Genomic DNA, 24912 nt, shown 5'->3' with positions numbered 1-24912 from the left:
AGAAGGATGGGCCGAAGGCAGCATAAGACACCCCGGCATTTGACTTCGAAGCGTCTGTGTAGAACTCTGCGCACGAGTGCTTGTTCTGGAGTTCTAGAAAATGCATTCGGACTTTTATTTCTGGTGCGTGTTTTGTTACTTCTAAAAAGAATATGTCAGATTCTATCAGCTGCCACTCCCAAGGTGGTAACAGCTTGGTTGGATGAATTAGGCGAAGCTCGAGGAGTGGGACACGCATTTCATCACTAAGTTCCCTCACACGACGCGAGAAAGGCTGTCTAGCAGAGGGACGGTTATGGAAAAGTGTAGTACATGTCATATCGTTAACAGTGCTAAAACGTGGATGTTGATGATTGCGATGGATTTTCAGGAAATATGTAAGGCTGATGTAAGTTCTCTGTAGATGGAAGGACCATTCATTTGATTCCGCGTATAAGCTTTCAATCGGGCTTGTTCTGAAAGCGCCTGTGGCTAAGCGGATACCTAGATGGTGGACAGGATCTAGGATCTTTAGTGTGCTTGGAGCGCCAGAGTTATACACGATGGCACCATAGTCCAATCGTGATCGAATTAGGCTCTTATAAGCATTCATCAGACACTTCCTGTCGCTACCCCATGTTTAGTGGCATAGAATTTTAGGTAAGTTCATTGTCTTTAGACAATTTTTTAAAGATATTTAATGTGCTGCATAAAAGTAAGCTTGGAGTCTAGTATAATACCTAGAAATTTGTGTTCTTTGTTGATAGGTATTTGATGTCCACACATTAATACACAAGGATCTGGAACCAGGCCTCTCTTTCTAGTAAAAAGAGCACAAGAACTTTTGTGGGGGTTGATTTTAAATCCACTTGTGTCTCCTCACTTGGAAACCTTGTTAAAGCACTGCTGCACCTATCTTTCGCATACTGTGAGGTTACAGGATTTGAAGCCGATTTGAATGACTTGAGATGGAATAAAGAATGGCAGGTGGTAATGAAGCACGAAGCGTGTTCATCTTCACGATAAAGAGCGTACAACTAAGCACGCCACCCGTGGGTACACCTGTTTCTTGCGTGAAAGGTCGCAACAATACGTTGCCAATTTTCACGCGGAAGATGCGATTCGACAAATAGGTTTCAATTATTTTCAACATATTTCCACAGATGCCAATTCCCGACAAGTCTCGCAGGATCCCGTAACGCCATGTTGTGTCATACGCCTTCTCCATGTCATGGAATAGTGATAAGAAAAACTGTTTATGTAAAAATGCATCACGAATATATCCTTCAATGCGCAGAAGGTGATCTGTTGTCGACCTGCCTTCCCTGAACCCACACTGATAGGGATGAAGTATATTTTTGAATTCTAGGAAATGTACGAGTCTGCGATTAATCATATTTTCAAAAAGCTTGCACAGCGAGCTTGTAAGGGCTATCGGGTGATAGCTTGCCGCCTTGGATGGGTCTTTCCCCTGCTTCAAAACAGGGACCACAATCGCTTCTTTCCATGTGTGTGGAAGGTATCCGGCAGCCCAAATAGTGTTGAAGAGTGCGAGTAATGTAACTGGTGGGTCAGTGTGCAAGTTTTTGATCATGTCATACATGACTCGGTCAGGCCCGGTGCGGTGCTGCTTCATGAAATCAAGGCAGCTCTTAACTCGGCAATACTGAATGGCCGGTTATACGCTTCGTAGTGTCTGCATTTACGTACAACTGCCTTAAGCTCTTCTATTTTTTTTATATTTAAGGAAAGGTTCAGAATAGTGTATTGAGCTCGACACACGCTCAAAGTGTTTCCCAAGAGAGTCTGCCTGGTCTTCCAGGCGGACTCTTGGTCGTTCACCAGAGGCAACGGATGGATTTGTTGCCCCTGTAGCTTTCTCAAGCCATTCCACACTTTTCTCTCCTGCGTGTATGAATTAATGCCGGAGAGGAACCCCACCCAGATTTCTCGCTTTGCCTGACGCCGTGTCCGCCTCCCCAGTTATTAAATTTGTTTAAAGGTAATTAGATTTTCGGCAGTAGGCGATCTGCGCAATACGCCCCATGCCTTGTTCTGTCTCTTTCACGCCTCTCTGCAATCTCGGTTCCACCAGGGAACACGTCTTCTTATGAACCACCATTTGTATGCGGGATAAACTTTTCGGCTGAATCAATAATAAAAGCGATAAAATGTGCAACGGCATCATCTATAGAAAATTATTTGTAAAATCTGGTGGTAAATAAGATGATTCTTTAAAATGCTCCCAATCCGCCGATGCTAATTTCCATCGAGGAATATGCGGAGGGTTTTCATACAAAGTTATAAGGTTTAAAATTACAGCGAAGTGGTCACTTCCATACAATTGATTCATCATGGGCCATTCTAGGTGAGGCTGAAGACAAGAGAAACCGATTGCTAAATCTATTGCTGAACATGTGTTGTGTTGGACATTGTAATACGTCGGCTCCTTCTTGTTATACAGGCAAGCACTAGAACTCAAAAGAAAATTTTCAATTATTCGACCTCTCGCGTCGCATCGCGAATCTCCCCACATCGTATTGTGGGCATTAAAATCACCCACGATTATGTAGGGGTCAGGAAGCTGATAAATTAGGTTATGGAAATCGGTGTTTTCCAGGTCATAGTTAGGCGGTATGTACAAGGAGCACACAGCAGTCACCAGTTTGTTAAAAAGGATTGCCCGAACCGACACGGCCTCAAGGGGCGTCTGGAGGGCAATCTGTTGACAAGCTACAGATTTATCCGCAAATATTGCAACGCCGCCGGAGGAGAAAACCTCGTTGCGGTCTTTGCGATAGATTATGTACTGACGTAAAAAGTTTGTCTGTGTGTGCTTCAGATGTGTCTCTTGAGCACACAACGACCTTGGATTATGTTTGTGTAACAGTTCTTTAGTGTCGTCGAGGTTACGTAAAAGTCCTCGTACATTCCACTGTAGTATTTGTGTGTCCATTATGCTATACGTGTTGGGTAATGTGTGTTTAAGAGACTAACGTTAGCTCACGGGCGTTTTTCTGGCGCCGTGACGGGAGTTTAGTCTTTTTTGGAGCGATCGAAAGTGCCTCGCCGCTCCTTAGGCGCTGGTGGCGCCGTCTTACTGGTGGTTCTGTCCATCGCCTCTTGCGAGGCATTGGGCACGCGCTCTTCCGAGCGCTTTGTTTGGCGTGAAGGCCTCGGCACGTTGGACGAGGCCTTTGAGGTCACCTGCCCGGAGGTAGATGGCCCCGTCTGCTGTGTTGGCGTAGCAGCGCTAGCTGCAGCTGCCGGGGGGCCGGTTAGCGTCACTGCCGCCTGACTGGGTGTCGGACGGTCAGCCGCAGGAGACCGTTGTGGCGCTGCCCCCTGACGTGCCACTTCGGCAAATGTGTTCTTAGGCAGGTATGCCACCCGCCTACGTGCCTTCTTGAACGATATATTTTCTTTCACTTTGGTCGCGACAATTTTTACTTCGATCGAACAGAGCGCCATGGCGGCGGCGTTGTTCTTGCCCTTTCGAAACGCATCCCATCGTCACCCATTCACACCAGCATCAATCTAGAATCAGTGTGGGCTGCAGCAACTCTGAACTATCAAAACGTAATTTTAGGCGTTTGCTATCGTCCACCTTCCTCGTCACCCGCATTTACCAATGAATTGCATGATATAATTAGTACCATTACGACAAAGTTTCCTTCTACACCTCTTTTCTTATTCGGTGACTTTAATTTTCGTAATATAGTTTGGAACAGGGACATACCTAACTTATTATCTTCTTCTTCTGATTCAAAAGATTTCTTGGGTATTTGTACTACATTTACGTTAACCCAATTAGTCACACAAGCCACGAGATTAACATCCACTTCCGCAAACATTCTCGATTTGATCCTAACCAATCGTCCCGATTATGCCTCTACCATCCTTTACTTACCGGGTATCAGTGACTACTTATTACTAAATATTCACTTTAATACTGCGTTTGTGAAACTTCCGAAGACTAAAAAAATAATTAGGGACTATAACAGAGCTTCGAAGCAATAAATAATGAACTCAGTTTATTCCTTAACATATTCAAGAGTGATTTTGAAAATTTTAGTGTGCAGTCAAACTGGAACATGTTTTCGGCAGAGGTAAATCGCTTAATCAATAAACACATCCCAACCCGTACTATAACATGCAACCCGCGCGCACCTTGGTACAGTAATCATTTAAAACCACTATCCAACAAAAAAAGACGACTGTATCGTTCCGCGAAGAAATCACGCAATGACTCACGTTGGAAAGCCTACACATTAGGATTTAACACCTATGTAGCCGCACTCAAATGCGCTAAAGAAACATTCTTATCAACCACATTACCATCTATGCTGATAACTAACGTACGAAAATTTTGGCGCATCATACATTCACCTTCCGATGATTATATCACTCTTAACACTTGCTCTGGTGACCCTGTTCCGAAAAAACTATGCACAACTCTCCTGAATAATAACTTTGTTAAAAATTTCTCGTGCACAGTTGATATTGAACTACCTATCTTGAATGACTATAACTTCTTCACTATGCCTCCAGTGACTGTTGACGTTCCGGGAGTTATTGGACTAATCGATTCATTGAAGATGGATTCGTAACCCGGCTTTGATACCATCAACGCTAAATTTCTGAAAAACACCTGCACTTATAGTTCCATTATACTAACCAAAATATTTCAACAATCACTCAACACATCTACTGTTCCCTCAGAATGGAAAATAGGAAAAATAATTCCTTTGCACAAATCTGGCAGCAAAACATCACCTACAAATTATCGCCCGATATCATTAACCAGTACCTGCTGCAAACTGCTAGAACACATTATTTTTACTAAAATTCCCGATTTTCTTGAATCTAATTCATTTTTTTCGTCATCACAACATGGTTTTCGAAAATCATTCTCATGTGAATCACAATTATTAACATTTACTCACAAACTACACCAAATACTTGACTGTTCTTCTCTTGCCGATTGCATCTTTTTAGATTTTTCGAAAGCCTTTGACAAAGTGTGCCATAAACTTTTACATTATAAACTAAGCAAATTAAACCACGATCATAACGTTCTCAAATGGATTGAGTCATTTCTCGCTAACCGTTCTCAGTTCGTAACAGCTGATGGCCATGACTCACCTGATAATGACGTTCAGTCCGGTGTGCCCCAAGGTTCCATCCTGGGACCTCTATTATTCCTTATCTACATTAATGACTTACCTTCAGGAATAACCTCTGACGTACATTTATTTGCAGACGACTGTGTAATCCTCAGAGAAATAACTAACGAACACGACATCTCCCTGCTTCAGGCCGATCTCAATAACGTCAGCAAATCGTGCCGATTGTGGCGAATGTAACTCAACATTAACATATGCTAATTTCTGACAGTATCCCGATCTAACGATAATCTGCCTGTGTACTACTCTAATAACGTTGCTTTAGAATCTACTAACTCATATAAGTACTTAGGCCTACATATAACATCTAAATTAACATGGAATCATCACGTCGAATACATAATTAATCAAGCTAACCGTTTACGCCGTAACTTTTCTCATGCTCCCTCTCCTATAAAATTACTACTTTATAAAACCCTGTTACGGCCAAGATTAGAATACGCTGCAGCTATATGGGACCCTTACAACGTAAACCTAATACATTCCCTTGAACTCACCCAAAACAACGCCACTCGTTTTATTCTTTGGAATTACTACCGTGGTGCGAGCGTTTCTTCAATGAAATCGAATGTGGGTCTTCAACCACTAGCAACACGTCGAAACATTTCCCGCCTTTCATTTTTTCATAAGCTGTATCACCACCCTACACTTCATCCAAACTTCGTGTCGCTACCATATTACTTATCTCACCGTACTGGTCATCATGATAAAGTTAGAATTGGTACACGTAACACGACACACTTTTTACATTCATTTTTGCCACGTACGTCGAAAGATTGGAATGAACTTCCTTCTGACATTGTTTCCATTAATAACAATGATCATTTTCGAAAAGCATTAGCTAACAAGGTACAAGAGCAAACATTTGTACGAACAGCTCCTGGTGTTTTCCTTTTTCTTGTTTAATGTTACTTTCATATGTCATGTTCTATTACTGCATTTATCACACTTTCAGCTAACATTGTATAATTAGCAAGTATTGTGTATAAGCTCATGATTTATTTCCTTCTTATTTGTTGTATAACCCACCCCCCTCTCTAATGCCGAAAGGCCCTAAGGATAAATAAATAAATAAATAAAAATAAATAAATAAATTTATTTTTATTTTTTCCAAGACGGGCACGACCGCGAGTACGCGGCGTGTTCTTTATCACAGTTTACACAATGCAATGAGTTCTCGCAAGCTTCAGACGTGTGTTCATGGGCACTGCATTTCGCACATGTTTGACGGCCTCGGCAGCTCTGCGAGCTGTGGCCAAAACGTTGGCATTTGAAACATCTCAGGGGATTTGGCACATATGGTCTTACACGGAGCTTGATGTACCCGGCCTCGATTGACTCGGGCAGGATGCTTGAATTGAATGTGAGTATTAGGTGTTTGGTCTGTATTTCCTGATTGTCACGCCTCATCTGAATTCGCTTAACGTTGGTGATGTTCTGCTCACTGAAGCCCTCCAGGAGCTCAGCCTCAGTCAGCTCCAAGAGATCTTCATCGGAGACTACGCCACGGGCTGTATTCATGGTACGATAAGGAGTTACTGGTACTTTGGCGTCACAAAATGAAACTAGATTGGGTAGCTTTTCATATTGTTTCTGGTTGCAGAGCTCCAAGAGGAGATCGCCACTTGCCATCCTGGATGCTTTATAACCTGTACCAAAAACTTGGGTAAGAGACTCGGACACGAGAAATGGTGAGATTGTTCGCACGGGTTTGTCAGGTGTTTCGGAGTGCACTACATGGAAACGAGGAAAAGACTCTTTTTGATGGGCAAAAAATTCGAAGACATCATCGGTGCGCTCCTTCTTGAGGGAACGATCAGGTAATGGGGGGAAAGAAGAAGCCATAAGAGATTGTAATTTCGGCAGTAACGCCAGCTGTACAGTACCACTATAACCAAATATGATATAACCTCGGTTCGTAATTCACACATGGTTAACCCTTGCTGCCTGGAAAAATTGGAAGAGAAGCCAGGAGAAGAGAGGAAACATTGAAAGCGAAAGAAAGACGAAGGTTGGAGGGAAAGCTAGACAGGAAAAGGCAACTAACCATTTCCCCCAGGTGGGTCAGTCCGGGGGTGCCGTCTACGTGAAGCAGAGGCCAAAGAGGTGTGTTGCCTCCGCCGGGGGGCCTTAAAGGTCCAAATGCCCGGCATCGGCTTAACCCCCAGGATCCCCTTTCCCCGGACACGGCTAAGCCGCGCACGGTTAAGCGCGGGAGGGTCTAGCCCTCGTGTGCTCGGGTACAAGTGTCGCAAAGCACCAAACGCCTGCTCACGCAGTCGCCCCCGCGGGGGTTATTTCAGTCTCATGATCCGGTTCCGCAGTAACTACCTGTCCTAAGTAGATGTATTCCCTTGCCACTTCCAGTGCCTCACTACCTATTGCAACTGCTGTTCCCTTCCGAGACTCTTAAAGATTATTTAGTTTTCTGCAGATTGATTTTTGGACCCACCCTTTGGCTTTGCCTCTCCAGATCAGTGAGCATGCATTGTAATTGGTCCCCTGAGTTACTAAGCAAGGCAATATCATCAGCGAATCGCAAGTTACTAAGCTATTCTCCATTAACTCTTATCCCCAATTCTTCCCAATCCATGTCGCTGAATACCTCCTGTTAACATGCCGTGAATAGCATCGTAGAGATCGTATCTCCCTGCCTCACGCCTTTTTTATTGGATTTTTGTTGCTTTCTTTATGGAGCACTACGGTGGCTGTGGAGCCGCTATAGATATCTTTCAGTATTTTTACATACGGCTCGTCTACTCCCTGATTCCGCAATGCCTCCATGACTGCTGAGGTTTCGACTGAATCAAACGCTTTCTCATAATCAATGAAAGCTTTATATAAAGGTTGGTTATATTCCGCACATTTTATATCACCTGATTGGTAGTGTGATTATGGTCTATTGTTGAGTAGCCTTTACGGAATCCTGCCTGGTCCTTTGGTTGATGGAAGTCTAAGGTGTTCCTGATTCTATTTGCAATTACCATAGTAAATACTTTGTAGGCAATGGACAGTAAACTGATCAGTCTATAATTTTTCAAGTCTTTGGCATCCCCTCTCTTTTGGATTAGGAATATGTTACCGTTTTTCCAAGATTCCAGGACGCTCGAAGTCATGAGGCATTGCGTATACAGGGTGGCCAGTTTCTCTGGAACAATCTGCCCACCATCCTTCAAAAAATCTGCTGTTACCTGATCCTCCCCAGTTGCCTTCCCCCTTTGCATAGCTCCCAAGGCTTTATTTACTTCTTCCTGTGTTACCTGTGGGATTTCGAATTCCTCTAGAATATTCTCTCCCATTATCGTCGTGGGTGCACTGGTACTGTATAAATCTCTATAGAAATCCTCAGCCACTTGAACTATCTCATCCATTTTTGTAATGATATTGCCCGCTTTGTCTCTTTACGCATACATCTGATTCTTGCCAATTCCTAGTTTCTTCCTCACTGCTTTTAGGCTTCCGCCGTTCCTGCGAGCATGTTCAATTCTATCCATATTATACTTCCTTATGTCAGCTGTCTTACGCTTGTTGATTAACTTCGAAAGTTCCTCCAGTTCTATTCTAGCCGCAGGGTTAGAGGCTCTCATACATTGGCGTTTCTTGATCAGATCTTTCGTCTCCTGCGATAGCTTACTGGTATCCTGTCTAACGGAGTTACCACCGACTTGTACTGCACACTCCTTAATGATGCCCACAAGATTGTCGTTCATTGCTTCAACACTGAAGTCCTACTTCCTGAGTCAAAGCCGTATAGCTGTTCTGTAGCTTCATCTCGAATTCCTCTATTTTCCCTCTTACCACTAACTCATTGATCGACTTCTTATGTACGAGTTGCTTCCTTACCTTCCTCAGGTCTAGGCTAATTCGAGTTCGTACCACCCTGTGGTCACTGCAGCTAACCTTGCTGACCAAGCCCACATCTTGTACGATGCCAGGGTTAGCGCAGAGCATGAAGTCTATTTCATTTCTAGTCTCGCCGTTCGGGCTCCTCCACGTCCACTTTCGGCTATCTCGCTTGCGGAAGAAGGTATTCATTATCCACATATTATTCTGTTCCGCAAACTCTACTAATAACTCTCCCCTGCTATTCCTAGTGCCTATGCCATATTCCCCCACTGCCTTGTCTCCAGCCTGCTTCTTGCCTACCTCGGCATTGAAGTCGCCCATCCGTCTAGTGTATTTAGTTTTCACTCTACCCATCGCCGATTCCACATCTTCATCGAAGCTTTCGACTTCGTGGTCATCATGACTGGATGTAGGGGCGTAGACCTGTACAACCTTCCTATTGTACCTCTTATTAAGTTTCACAGCAAGACCTGCCACCCTCTCGTTAATGCTACAGAATTCCTGTATGGTACCAGCTATGTTCTTATTAATCAGGAATCCGATTCCTAGTTCTCGTCTCTCCGCCAAGCCCCGGTAGCACAAGACGTGCCCGCTTTTTAGCACTGTATATGCTTCTGTTGGCCTCCTAACTTCACTGAGCAGTATTATATCCCATTTACTGCCGTCTAATTCCTCCAATAGCACTGCTACACTCGCCTCACTAGATAACGTTCTAGCGTTAAACGTCGCCAGGTTCATATTCCTTACAGTAGCTACGCGTTTACTTACAAGATAAAAAATGCAAAGGTATCGCTTAGCAAAATGAGTCCACAGCACCGGGCGCGAGACGGCCCAGCTTCGTTCTCCTCTTCATGCAAACTCCACTCGCACGTTTCAATATAAAAGATGCATTTGGTCATGTATTGATTATTATCATATGACTGCGAGTTACCCTACCTGTAAATGACATTTATATTGTCTGAAGTGACTGACATTAAAAGCATCTTATAAATGGCGGTAGGTGCCCTTGAACTAATGCATGGCGCATAATAATGGATTTGGATTTGCTGTCAGGTAGCCATTTGTTATGCGCTCAAATTGCTCAGCCTTCAACTCTTGTCCTTGGTGTAGTTGCCTAATGCATGCTCTCGCAATCATTCAACACCATCGGTCTACGCGTTTTACTGAAAGTCAGCCTTCTTTTTTATTTAATTGGATCCTCAAACAGTGCCTAACATGAGGTGCAGGTCAAAGACAACTTGGCCTGACGAATCCTCGACCCCATCTACAGATATACGGAAAACACAGTTACAGACTACATTAAACACATGCACCAGTTCGCGGAAACCGCATGCGATTCCATAAAAGCTAACACGAAAAAAGTAGAAGCATAAGAAATACGGCATATAAACGGACATTACAGTTACCAGCTGATACATCTGCAACAGTGGGAAAGTTTTCAAAGGTACCAAAAAATAAGAACAATATAATTCATCTATTTATGCTTCAATTTCAGACAAAGTGAGGATATCTGGAATATACCATTGAGTCGCTAATTTGTGGTCGCCCTTTACTGGCTAGGTCTCTGTCCTGTGTGGCGCTGTTTTACACATGAGAATGCTACACCGCTGCTGCATGATTCCTATGGTCGTTTCGAAACTATAGAAATATGCATATTTCTGATGGCCTTGTTGTTTGTGAACGGCGATATACATGGCCACAATAAACGCTATTACCTCTGGTGAACGCTTTTAAGGGCTAATAATAATGACTATCGGTCAAACACAGTATTCCTTTATTTCAAAACCACCACAAGAGGCAAATTGCACTAACACCAACACAACTTGCTCATCGGTTCCCCCACCTTTAAAGCAGCACCGGTTTAGAGACTAATGAGTTGCAGGCGCTTCGTACCGTGGTTCGTGTAATTTTCCCTCCGTATTGGCATGGAAAAGTTCAACGACCTTCGTTTCCTAGCGCAAATTGTCTTAGTTTCTAAGCGTACAAGCACAGTGCCCAGCGATTGAAACGCAATGCTCATACCGCGGCCACCTGCTGACAATTTTCGGCCGCCGGGTGCTACTCTGGTGACACCGAGTCGACACGTTTTCGTATCCTTTGAAAGGCGGGAGCCTTCGCTTTGTAAACCTCGCTGCGTTCGGCTGCGCAGCGATCAGCCCAGCACTGACCAGTGGCGCGAAAAGCGCCCGCAGTGCCGCATGCACCGAGTATCGCCTGTCAGTCGGCGAGAAATGTGCAAGCAATGCCTTTCAAGCAAGATTAAACACATTTACGACATACGTGTCTGGCTGTAGTTCACTAGTCATTATCGTAATAAGCGCAAACGACAGAGACGTACTTATCTGCCGAAAACATACAAACGACCAACTCACCCGGTAGGGGATGATCAAGAAAGGTGAAACTAGAACCACGGGGGTCCCTCCTTCGGTACGCGTGCCTGGTCTTGTTGTCTCCGTAAATGTAAGCAAAGACAGAGTACCGTCCCGCACCCGTGAACTGTGTGAAGTATCCACTGTAGGTTCCGTCAATATCGCGTGCGTCGGGATCTGCGAATTCAGGAGCATGAGCTGGTGAACGCGCACACGGCATTCGCCTACACTTACACGCAAGCAAGTCCGAATACTGTAGTTGTGTGACGTCGTCTGTAGCACAAGGTTACTTATCTATTCCGAACAACAGCAGGTCAATGTCGGTTCTTCCCAGGTATATAGGATATTTGGCGCCACAAGTTTGTTACTGCCATGGTAATGACACAATCAGTGGCGTATACATGCAGCCAGCACCACCGTAGTGGCCTCCGTGATAAGTCTCGGTATTAAAGTCGCAGAAGGAGTCAGATACATAGGCACTTCAAGGTCATGGAATACAGTGTGAATGCGAAAGCGATAAGTTTGGCAAAAAATAAATTATGAGGTGTTACGTGCCAAAACCCCGATCTGATTACGAGACAGGCAGTACTGGTGGACTCTGGAAATTTAGACCACCTGGGGCTCTTTACCGTGCGCCTAAATCTAAACAGACGGGTCTTTTCGTACTTCTCCCCCGTCGAAATGCGGCTGCCGTGGCCGGGATTCGATCCCGCGACCTCGTGCTACTAAGCCCACCACCAGGTAGCCACTAATCAACCGCGTTGGGTCGACAAGTCAGGGAAGAGAGACTAGTGCGTCTTGGCATAACCTGGCATAACTGTCTCATCCCGAAGGGTTCTTTAGGCGCGAGTGAGGCACAGTTCGAATCAATTTACCGACAAATATTTTGAGAGCACTGAGGCACTACTGTCGGGAGGTGTTTATGGGAGGCGCGAGCATAAGAGATTGGCTGGCATGATCGCTGTGGCTGGTGCGTGGATTCGCCTGAGCAGCGCATTTCTGGCCTTAAATCGTCTCAAAATCATTTTACAAATAATAATGCAACGTCTCGCGGTGATTATGCGTTATCGCCTAGGCTAATTGCCTTCCTGTTTTCAAAAAGCTATGTGACTGCTTGGAAATCCATAAAATTTAATTGCTTGCCAAATAAGCGAAATTGATGCTAAAAATACAAAGATTCCATAATTATGCTAGGTTTAACCAAGGGTTCATGGTGGGGCATTCGTGGCAACGCCGGCGTTTCCTCTAACAAGTTTTGTCGCAAACACTACGACAGTCAATTCTGCTGTGAAAAGGAAAGAACAGGAACGAAGTGCAAAAAACTGAGAAATACAGTGGACGCACAATGACCCTATAATGATTACTTCCTAAAATTAATTAAAGGGCTCAAGTAATTAACCAATTAATTAATAAATAAATAATTAATTACTGGAGCCCGGGCAGTGCTGTGCATTATGTTGGGTTCGAATGAGCGCTGTGGTCAGGTGCACTATCATAGGGTGGGTACAGCTGAAGTCCCTAGATTTTATCTAGGGACTTTATCTAGGGACCTTAGGCATAGCGGGCATGCACTGACTTAAGCGTAAGAGACAATAAAGGTGAAGCTGACTGGAACGGTTATCTGTAGATCTCATCTCGTCCTTGCCCCCGTGTTTCAAGCCGCCTTTGCAGGCTGCTAGTTCTGCTCAGAGGCAACTGCCACCTCGTATGCCGCATCGATTCCATCGCGTTGCCCACGTGCTTTGCTCGAGTGCTCTGCGAGAAGCTTCAGCGCAAGTCTTAAACCTTATTACCTTCGTGAACGCTACGTTGTCAATGGCAAAACTTGGCAGTCTGACGAAAGTTTCCGGGGCCTGCAAAGTAACCGTTGATGAAACGGACTAGAAGGGTTAAAAACCGCTGCTTTACCGTTTTCTGAAAAATTTGCTGAAACGCAGGCGCGTAGCTACTGGGAGAAGTCTATGGTTAGTCATGTTTCTTTTGATGTTATCGCGGTTGTGATAGGTGGAAATGTTTCAGAGATTAAGTATAACGCAAGAAAAGTCAAGCGATCTGATCACGCAAGGTAGTAGGTTTGCTTTGTCTTGAAGCCAAGTGTTACTTCTTTAGTTTTCTTGCATATTAACAGCAGCCTTCTCAGCAGCGTTTTTTACCGGAAAAATGTGGTTGAGTGCAATTTGATTTTTTTTTGCAAAACCGCGAAAATAAATAGCGCCTGTGCTTTATTTTATACTCTGCGGCAACCTGCGAAAAACATTCGTGTACTTAGATTTAGGTGTACGTTAAAGAACCCCAGGTGGTCGGAAGTTAAGGAGTCCTCCACCACGGCATGCCTCTTAATCAGAAAGTGGTTTTGCACGTTAAAACCCCATATTTATTTTTTTTTTATTTTGGCGATTATAAGCTAAATAACAGAATCTATGACCCTGTACCACTGGGCAATAAAGGACGCGTAACGGTACCATTAGCGTCTCCTCGCCACTGGACGTGGGTGCGAAATGAAAGATGTGCTTAAACCTAGTCCCCATGATGTGACATTCACGAGAGCCGCTGCGGGTGGCGTCCTTCCAGTTTCACTTCCCTATTTCGTTGCTCTGCGCGTTGACTCATTCTCTGTAGTGAAACACTCGCGTGCACATTGTTTTCCTGTTTCTTATTCTGGGGGGGGGGGGGGGAGGAGGAGTCGCGGCCGTCGGCCATCCACGTGGCACCTTTCATTGCGATGCATTTTGCATTGACGCCAATTGTTTTTGACATCGATTGATATTGCCGTAATTAAAAGTGATGTGCTTCGGAAGTAGTTGTGTGCGAAACACTTAGCAGCAGTTTAAGATGCTGCAACTACGGTGAGTGTAGCACTGAGCATGTTCCCCGCGGTTTGTGCCGCTGTTTAATTAACCTCGCTGACGCCGACCTCGATCCCTGTATTTCTGCAATTAGGGTGCACGAGCTTGACGGTGGCATCACCAGATGGCGCAGATTGTCAAGAGGGAAGAGAAAGAGACAAGCCTGACTACACTACGCGCTTCGTAAAAAACTGCGTTTCGGCTTTTCGCATATTTAGTAATTGTAGAAGACTTGTAGCCATTTTCTTCTTGTTTCATGTCTAGGAAAACAAGTTCGTCGTACCGAAACCCATCAAAGTCAGCGTAGACAGCAAATATTTTTCTGTCGACGAAAGCAGCGCTGCTTGTGGTAGCGCGATACACAATTTATAACTTCGGTGCAACCACCTGCAGGGACACAAAATTGACCTCAGTGTCCGAGGATTGAACCTAATGCCGGCACTAATCCGTTCGATTCCTCTGAATAGGACACAGTTATTGTCTTTGGCTTTCCTGCATTCGACATGATGAGGATGCCAAACAGGTGCCAAGAAACTCGGGCAGTGAGGCGCAGGGGTACCTGACCGATTTTAGTACGGCTATGCGTGTCCGCCATTGAGCCAAGCTCAGGAGCCCCAGCAATTTATGATTGCAGCAGGTTTGAGCGGCGCAGGACGTTCCCGGGCAACATGGTGCAATGGGGGGGGGGTGTCATTTTTGCAACCTAGTAACAAAATCTCCAGTGGAAAAAAAAACCTACCCACCACGAACATGCAGCGAAAAACAGCTGCAGCATAGGTTTAACAACTAAGATTTCTAGAGCACGAATAAATGAAACTGTAACTGAAACCCCATTTCTGTACCCGAGGTCATATACACCCTTCGCAGCGCGCGCAAAACATTTCACGTACGCTACCGTGGTTGCGTCCGTGACACAGCCTACCGGAAGCTGGGTGACATTAGTTCAAATACCACTGCATTGCGCATCCCTGTTAGCAGAAAAAAACGTTGTCCGATTAGAGGCGCAGATTGAAATTAGTGCTGCGGTTGTGGGAAGGTGGAGCTCCAGCCAATAAATCCTCCTTTCACAATGGAATGCCAGGTTGGATCTTCGGCGTGATTTTTTGTGTATCTTTTTTTGTGCAACATGCATCATACTATATCAATATATAAAATGCGCCGCGCTCTTTCCCAAGTTTAACGAGAACAAATAATTTCAGCGATGCGCTTACCTACACCGCTGTCAAACTGTGGAAGGCACCAATGCCCCTGCGTGTTGACCACCACCGCAATAACCTTCGCGCCAATGACAGCTTTATCGCCTTTCGACACAGAGACGTCTATGATTGCTTCATCAGGTGCGTGAACCGGTCCCTTTGGCACTTCACATGAAGCCAATACCGGCATATTTGTAGGGTCTCTGACTTCGGACATGACCAGGATGCTGACTTTGACTCGGTCCGTGCTTGAACTCTTCACTTGAAGCATCCAGGTACCCGCCTTGAAATATAAAATACGTCAACCAGTCAGTCCATCAGTTGCACAGTCGCTCGCTCGGTCAGTAACTCAGTGGGTCACTCACTCAGTCATTTAATTGGTCAGGCAGCCAGTCAGTCAGTCAGTCGTTCAGTCACATCCCCATTACCTAAACCACCCACCCCGGTGGCTCAGCAGATGTGGTGTTGCACTGCTAAACATGAGGTCGCGGGATGAAATTTCGGCCGCGGTGGCACCATTTTGATAGGGAGAGGGAGGGGGGTTGAAATGCAAAACCGCCCGTGTCCCGTGCATTCGGAACACCTTAAAGAACCTCGGATGGTCAAAGTGAATCCGGACAAAACCACTCCGGCGTGCCTCATAATTACGTCGTGGTTTCGGCATGCAAAAACCTCATAATTGTAATCATTGCCTAAACCACAATAAAATTGCTTCTTTTGTTCTATTTCTGGTAGCTACAAACGCTGTAAATTGTGAACGGAGAAAGGAATTATGGAAGGAACCATCCTTGATGACGATCAAACACAATGCTGAGCCTTGCTCGCGTGTGCGTTGTCCAAAGCGCGAACGCACTCACGTCCACCCTGCCACGCTCGCTTGAGGACCGCCACGCACTTTCGCGGGCCATGGCACGCCTGACCACGTCGTATGGGAACCGGAGGTGCTCTTCGACCTGACACGCCGCACCTAATTCGTCTTCAGCAAAGTGATTTCTAAAGTGCGAGCCTGCGTCCCGCAAGTGGTGGTCTTTCAATCGGCTGCGCTTGGCCTCCGTAGCCCGTTCGGCGGCCCTCGACTTCGTCTACCGCTGCTGGGCCATGCTTATCTTGTCGGCCCGTCGCTTCGCCTCCTCCTGCCTCGCCAGTTTAGCACGCATCGAGTACCTCTGCAGTGCCTTAACGCTCCTCTTCCGCTTGATACTTCTAGAGGGCAAATTTTTGTGTCTACAAGTGAAGGCCTACGCGCAACACGGCAAAACTGGCGCAACGGAGCCCCCTCTACTTGTGGCGCGCAAACCCGCACGGGGCCCAGTGGAGGAACCGAGCACTAGCGATGCGTGAGCGAGCGCGTGAGAGAGAGAGCGTGCGCGTGGAGCGAGTGGGGGGGGCCGAGCCAACAGCGGCCATCTAGCAGGCGCATTGAGGAGCGCGCGCATCAGCGACAAACTCGGCGGCCTTGAACGGCCTCGCGTTTGACCTTGGCTGCTACTAGGTCGAGGAATGCCTCGCGTTTTATATGTGCATTCTAGTATACAAATGAACCCTGTGGTTTCAATAAGAAAACAGAAGTCGGGGGTGGCACAATAGCACAAAAATTCCACCTCACAGGTGCTGAATTTCCGCAATATGCTCATACTAGAGAAATGGTAGAAAAAGAAACCTTAAGGCACTACTTACAGATGCACGATAGCTGTAAGGTCATAATCACAACATGAATGACCACTATTGAATAATGGTATTTACCGAACTTACAAAACACCACCATCGGATCTAAAGCAAAAAGTGAAGTCTGAAGTCTTAAGAACAGATTAGTCTTAAGAAAAGAATAGAAAAGAAAATATTGGCACTCAGTTACATCACAATTCGTAGGCTAGCTTATCTAACTGCAATATGCAGTTGAACGCGGAGCCAGAAAAAAGTAGACGCCGCTGTGACTTGTTTCCGCTTCAATAATGGCGATGGTGGAAAAAAAGGTTTCAGATGGGCCACAAGCGAAAGCTTGAAAAAAGGTACGTCTGACTCAAACAAGATCGTACGAAGCCTTTGTGAGCAATTTCGGAATGCACGACTGTAAACAGTTAAAGGTTTTGCCAAAAGCACGGTGCATAGCGACAACAAATGTGCGCATCCACATCACCTTGCTTCTGCTTCTGCTTGACCGAGACCAAATCAAGAAGCAGATTTTAAATGTCAAATATTCTAGCAGTACCGCTGCCTTGCGTCGGGTTTGAACATATTATTCGATTACTTGAAGCTCATGACATGGTTTGACGCAATTAACAACACCCGTATTCGTGTATTTCAAAGAAAACCTTGGTGGCCCTGCGTTCCTGAATTCCATCATCTCCTCCCCATTGTGCTCGTTGCAACCATTGTTTGATCGGTTCTTTCACAAACATGCACCTGAAAATAAAATTGACGTGCACCTTTATTTCTGTAGCACGAAGCTATAAAATAAATCCACACAGGTTTCTCAGAAAAAACGCTTCCGAGTTGTAGCAAATTTTATCCTGGTCGGGGAAGGCGAAGTTTTCTTAAACCGCATAGCTTTGTTTCTGAGAAAACGGTGTGGGTTTCCTTTATGCCTTCGTGCTACAATAGAAGTGGATGTCGTTTCTTTTCATGAACATCCCTCCACTTTGCGGGCCTCCGCAGAACTGATCTCCCAAACACAGACGCCATTACACAGCTTCCTGTCCTGAGTACTCTCCTAAAATTCCAACAACTTGCCGCTGTCTTGAGAGGCCAGTATTGCCGCATTACCACAACTTGGTATCGCAATAATGCGCCAACGTTCCGATGTCGCTGCTCTGTCCGACTCATTATATCAAAGCAAATTTTTGCCAATGGCAAAGCGTTTTCGTATGCTGAGACGGCAAAACGACTTCCAGGAGTGTCAATACAGTATCGAATGAACTGGCTTTGATAAGCGCCGTACAGCTGTTCACATGTTTGAGACTGAATTGTCTGAACACATGATGGACGTACGCGTTGTTATGATTGGCGCTTAGCACTGCTGTGCCCGGCATCCCTCCCCGACTAACAAGGCTCCGCAGGCAAGCGCACAGCTATGTAAGGCTCTTCACACTGTTAACGTTGCATTTTCAGGACCAGGGAGCTGGCGACTAAATCAGACGAATGCCCGCTTGGGCTAGATTCGATGCGAGTAAGACTGTGACGCGCGGACAAAGGAGCTCACTTGGAGGCGGTCAAAACCCACTGCCCTCCGTGGAAGCAATGAGTACAGCGTGACCACTCTACCTGAACCTGACCCTGACAAGCGGACTGTCACGAATGCCTCACTAATTGATAAAAGGGGCCAACGCCGAGGACTTCCGTGGAAACGACGGCGATATCAAGTTTGCAGTTTGCCACGACGTTGCCTCGTATGGAGCGGGCGGACGCGCAACATTGGAGGCGGAGTCCGACAGAAGGGTGACGTAATGGGAGTATTTCGCGAACGGCTCGACGATTGCGGGTGGCTGAGAAGAACAGTTAATTTCCGAAATGATGGAAAGGAGAAAAAAAAAGCGCTGAAAAGCTGATTTTTAGTCTTCGGCGGCGGGAGGGTGTACATGCTCGTACTGCTGCGCGTACTCATGTTCGTACATGTAAACTCTCATCACGTTAATTTGTAAATAAACCCTTTTTCTCATCTATTGGACGTCACCCCGGACCTCTCGATCACCTGGCACCTGGCACATCACGAGCCACGGTACCTTAATGGCCGCTCGGGCCCCGAATCGCAACAGCGTATACAGTCCAGTTCGTCTTTGTAAGGAGGCGGAAGATTCCCAAGGTACAAAGGTCTGCCGCAACGGCATTCAGCAACGCTTCAAACTACCTTGAGTGAACTGGGATTACGATGCATACAGAGCTGCTCATCATACTCGTATGCCTTCCAGTCATCGGATGCTGATCAATAAAGAGGGAGAATCTACGTGCTGTGAGGGCGATCAGAACCAGTGGGACTCAGGGCTCGAAATTGCAACGAAAATTGCTATGTGCAGCAAATGTCATATACATAAGACGCAAAATTAGAAGCTATGTAGAATCTGCGAGAATTGGCCTTCCATACACCGAAACCAACAACAGCAATGCATAAAAGCTCGAACAGTTTCAGGCGGTGGTTAACATTACAAGTGGAGGAGCACCTACGCAAGACTCAGCGGCGGCGTCACGATAAAGTAGGATTTTCACGTTGCGGTGCATGGTTCGAATCCACGTCGCACTGTTTCTTTTGTGTTTTTGCTGCTATTTGTGTCATGTCGAAAAAGGCTTTTCGTACTAAGAACTGACAATGGGAAATCAATGCTAGCAGCGCGTGCTTACTACTACCCGGCGGTCGCACCTGTTGGACAACCGGCTCATCCGCATCAGAACGTTTATTGCGATGTTTTTACCTGTGTGACATGTCAGAACAGCACAATAAACGCACCTAAAGCACGTGACCCGATGTTCCCGTGGACGTGACTGCCCGGCAGCAGCGAGGACGCACAGCTTCCTGCCATCTTGTCATGTCAGCAGTAGGCGGCGGAAAAGGTTTTCGCCAAGTCTGGTAAACTGACGTCGACAAAGAAGCTTTATAAAATTATTCATTAGGTACGGAACCTACATATCCGGCGTGTCTATCGACGATATTACCTCCACGCTAATGAAAGGGCTGACTTGCGATTGTCTGTACCAGTAATAATAACGACGGGCTGCCAGATGTTCACCTTTCTTCCGCGAAATATTTCTTGATTTCGAGGTTTAGATAGGCGTATTCTTGTGCACGTCATGTACGTTCTATTATGAGCCTTTATCTAAAACATATTCAGCCGTTTATTATTATTAGTATATTTCCTATACATTGCATAGTACCTACCTGATGTTCTTTTTTTCGCGAATAGTAGTAAGTACAACTTTCTTATCTAGTCAAAAATAAATATTTAGATTTCATACATGAATTTCATGTACGTTACATTTAAAATAGTGCCTGCCACCGATCAAATGCGGCCCATGCTATACCCAATTTTCCGTGCCTTTCGTTTTTGGATATTCTTACCTTGGCCCACCCCTCACGCTATTTCCCACGATTTATCACTTTTAAAACATTCATTTCTTCTTTTTAGTCAGTCGTGTTTTGTGGATAATTGTAGACTAATTATTAAAATGATACCCGAAAACATAGGTTTTTTTCGTTACAATTAGTAATAATGTGTCAGAAAGTCATGTTTGAATTTTTCAACATGGTACCCATAAATTTGGTGCCAGAGTCGAGAGGGGCGCATTAGCTTGACTTTGGTTGGGGAGACAAATTACCTTAAAACGCCTCTGCGAGAGAGCGCCCAACAAACTTGCAGCCCCATTTTAGACAGACATTAAAACGAATGTATCTGAACATGGGCTGGGACAATGTAAGTTTTACTCAGGTTATTTTCTTTTTCACACTTCAGGAATTGTCAGAGGGGCCTGCGCCCACGCTACCGCCGTGATCGGCAGGCCATGAGGGCCAGCTGGTAAGAAATGAATACAATCCAACCAAACTAATGTCACTATTATCCCAGTCCTGGTTTCTCAGGATGCAGCCTTACCTTTGCAGGGCTGGGTATGGTGAGCATTTTTTTGAGGTCAGTGTTATCTTCACGACAGTTTTGACACCTTTGGCCGGCGGGGTCAACAAGCTGCACCGAGAGTGGACAGTTTTGACCGGAGGCGCAGCTCACAGTAACGATTGTGTTGTTTCCAATGTCACCATCAATAATGAATGTTTTCTCCAGAGTTCCCACGAAGCTTTCGCTTTCTGACATAACCTGCAAAACCAAGTGATGCAAATTCATTGACAGTTTAAAACAGCACAGCAACATCCTGTTTTCATCAACACAATGGAGAAGGCTCTGAATTAAAGTTCCCCTACAGAGCATCTAGAAAAAAAAATCCCAGACAACGAAGCGCCTCTGCGGAAAGGAATAAGTTATATTAGCAAGGGGGCGCAAAACAATAAATAAACACAGACATAATAAACATCTTACTAAAAATAAAGAAAAAATACCCATGTAATGAAAAATGTCAAGGTATTGTTATAAGCTTTCTTGATTACTCAAGTAGGCATATTTTATTCCAGCAGAAGATAATGCTTTTAGGGCTTCGCCCTGCCGTTGCGTTATTAACGTCTGTTGTGTTTTATTGTTACGTTTTGATTTACTTTACAACATGTCATTGCAGGCCCTTTTGGAGACCATTCAGAAGTCGGAACATGATTAAGCCACACAAAATAGAATGGTGAACAAAATATTTTCTCGGGATTGAAACGGAACCAATATACGATTAGAAACGGGAAATGCGGCAATGACAAAGCGTAATTGAACACGAAACAATTGCCCCAGAACGATGAACATATGCTAACACTTACAAGCAGATACACAGACAAAGATATAATTAGCCGTGTAGATTTTCACCCATGAATAAATGAGTGTAATGGCAGGAATCAAAGCAAAAATACACGAGTTTAGATTGGTGAAGTGCTCTGCCAAAAGCCTGGTCCCATCTGTCTGGCAGAAAGTGATAGGTTGTTTACAGGTAAACTGAATGGCCAAAGCGCAACCAGCGAGCCCTTAAGGGCGACTATGCGGAACAGCGACGATGCCTGAACCATAGCGGATCATCTAGAATTCGTAACGTTCTTGCGAAGTCCCGGATTCTATAGGTCCCTCTTATGTCGGGGTTCACAACTATATTCCCAATGTTATGGAAACTCAGGCGATAGATTCGTTCACCTCTTTTCGAATGCAGTACGTCTAATCCTAGCACACCGACAGCGTAGTTACTGGTGCAAAGATATTTCTATTGAAATCTTTGACCTCAAGAATATAAAACGCGGAAAATTCAAGGTGGTGTCCGAGAGTTGCCTTACCCACGGTGTCTTTGCGCTCTCCTCGGAATAAGACGGCTCTTAGTCGCGTATCGGAAACTTCACTTACAAATAGAGTTTATCCTCTTCTGCTCATTATTTTTCTGCTAAAAATACTTCTTTTGCAAGGCTATTGTTCTCTGAACTTTATTTTCAATTCATGCAGCATACGTCGCTTCGGAGTTGTTGTCGCGGCTCTTTGCTTCGCCGACAGCACTTGACGGCTGATCAACTCACCAAAAACCCAGCGCTGTCGCTGTGGTGCAGCGCTTTACCAAAGACAAGATGGTGTTCTTCGTTGAAACAAATTGTTCTCTTCTTGCTGTTAGAGACCGCAAAAGTTATTTACTGTCGAACTGCACACTTAGTTTGGGTGCCGTATTGCGTAGATAATAATTACCAAGCAACTATAATATATATTGCGATAAGCACACCAGTAATAAACCAGACAAGGCAGCAATTCGTCCGACAACTGCGGAGTTAAACGACTTTGCTCGTTGTAGCTGTGTTATCATCATACGTGGTAGGAGCTTTCTCTCAACACCTGGAATGGAAACAAGCACTGTAGAGGAATTCCGATCACACGAGCAAGAATATTCCGCGCACTTTGGCCGTTCAAAAGGAAAAGAGGTACCTGAAAAGCTACACTTTATACAAGGCCTCTGTGCCAACCCTAACAATAGCATTCAATGAGGTCTCGTATTCTGCTAGACCGTAAATGAGGAAAGCAAACGATTCGCAAGCAAAGACGTCGTGGTAATTGTTCACATTTTTCGTAACATTCGTTCGCTCACAATTATATGTGCTGCCAACTTTGCAGAGCGCAGTAAGGCATATGATCCGGGTGAAAATAAATAAGCAATATAGGCTCGAAAACTGTGGCTGCCTCTGGAATATTTTGATGTTTCCTATGGGGTTAACATCCCATACTCACAGTGATAGGTTTGACTGCGCCGCTTTCCACTGCATCTCCCAACGACATTTGGATGGCGATCTTCGAATCGTATCCGGAGAGCTGGAAGCACTTGCTGTCAGCCGACTGGAGGGAGTGCGGTTCTGCAACATCAGCCAGTTTGCCTATCTGCTTTTTCGAGGCGCGATAAGACATTTCCGGAATGGCTTTCAGCGCTCCTTCTTGTGGGCTTAATTTCTCATTATAGAAGCCCATGGTCTCATCGCCGTCAGCCACTGGTACCCTGGTGGCACTTTCTCCAGTTTCATTGGGAGTGATCAGCCCCTGAAACCAACAGATACCGGCACATTGGCCTCGTTTACTGGCTTACAGTGATTTCTGAGTTGAAAAGTAGCGTGGTACGTAAGCTACTTCTAACATGATTAGAATTTGATAGTGAACCGTGGCGTAGCCAGAACTTTCATCTGGGGGGGTGGGGGGGGGGGGGGGGGCTCACGTTGCAGCTCCGGATCTAATACTCAGGATCAGCTCGGGAAAATTATTAATAACTGTATTGCTGTTGCCAAAGATGCTACAAACGAATTCTTGAACGCTACGCCCTGTAAAATATGTATTTTTCATAAAAGAACATGCTCGTATGTGTCAGAAATTGTGCCCGAAATAGCTGATTATGATGCTTCCATGATTTCTGTCTGTGCACTAAGTAAAGAAAATATGACACGAACTTTAGAACTATATCAGTTTGAAACCAGCAATGCAGCGCAAGTCGCTGATATGTAAAATGTAAAGGCCATGAAATAAACACGTTGAGGACAACTCCTTAAATGAAACTTTGTCATTGAAGAACCTTGTTTACGTCTTTGTACGCATACAACGACCACGGAAAAGTCTCAATGACGCTTTTCATTGTTACAATTTATCGCGCAGGAGCAGCTTTCATCGGTCGTGCATTGTGAGTAATTGCGCTGAAATTATTGCCATAACAGACAGCACATATAAAAGTAGTTCTGCAACATATACGAGGGCGAGTCAAATGAAAGTGAGCCAATGCGAATATATGACAAACGGGGTAATTTATTTTGAAGTTAAACTAGTCTCCATGAGTATTTAGAGATTTGTCCCACTGAGTAACAAGTCCCGCGATTCCCGTCTCATGAAACTGCTTGGGTTGCTGCTTCAAAAAGACTAACTGACTGTTTCACGCCACCATCCGACATGAATCTGGTTGCCTTAAGCTGTTCTTTCAGTAGCTCCGAAATGTTGAGTCGCAAGGCAACAGGTCTGAGCTGTATGGCGGATGTTTCAGCTTTTCCCACTTGAAGTTTGCCATTCTTGTATTAGCCACATCAGTGACATGGTGATGGGCGTTGCCGTAGAGCAACATGACCCCATTGCTCAATTTTCCAGGTCGTTTGTTCTTGATTGCAACACGCAGCCTATCCGGCGTTTCACAGTATTGGAAGCGATCGGTAGCCTTTCCATGTTTAACAAATTCGTTCACTAATGGCTCTTGACTATCGAAAAAGAAAAGTCAACACGTTACCGGTGGAAATGACGGCCTTTGCTTTCATTGGCGATGGTGATGCTGATTGTTTCCACTGCGAGTTTTGCCGTCGTCTTTCAGGCTCCTAGCAGCGGCACCATTATTCGTCCCCGGTCACTGTTGCAGACAGGAAGTCATCGCC

The 24912-nt window shown here is 45.2% G+C and overlaps 1 protein-coding gene across 2 annotated transcripts in view; it reads right to left on the bottom strand.

Moving 5' to 3' along the window:
- LOC139061212 (calcium-activated chloride channel regulator 1-like) overlaps window positions 1-24912 on the bottom strand; it is a 266208-nt gene that overhangs the window by 55623 nt on the left and 185673 nt on the right. For both annotated transcript variants that reach the window (XM_070540869.1, XM_070540870.1), the window contains exons 12-15: window positions 23249-23551; window positions 20999-21217; window positions 15438-15705; window positions 11384-11557 (exon numbers count right to left, since the gene is read on the bottom strand). In XM_070540869.1, the coding sequence (XP_070396970.1) occupies window positions 11384-11557; window positions 15438-15705; window positions 20999-21217; window positions 23249-23551 (964 nt within the window). The remainder of the gene's footprint in view (window positions 1-11383; window positions 11558-15437; window positions 15706-20998; window positions 21218-23248; window positions 23552-24912) is intronic.

Source organism: Dermacentor albipictus, chromosome 6 (assembly GCF_038994185.2).
Source record: "Dermacentor albipictus isolate Rhodes 1998 colony chromosome 6, USDA_Dalb.pri_finalv2, whole genome shotgun sequence".
Taxonomy (NCBI): domain Eukaryota; kingdom Metazoa; phylum Arthropoda; class Arachnida; order Ixodida; family Ixodidae; genus Dermacentor; species Dermacentor albipictus.
This window is presented reverse-complemented; position numbering and strand designations above follow the sequence as displayed.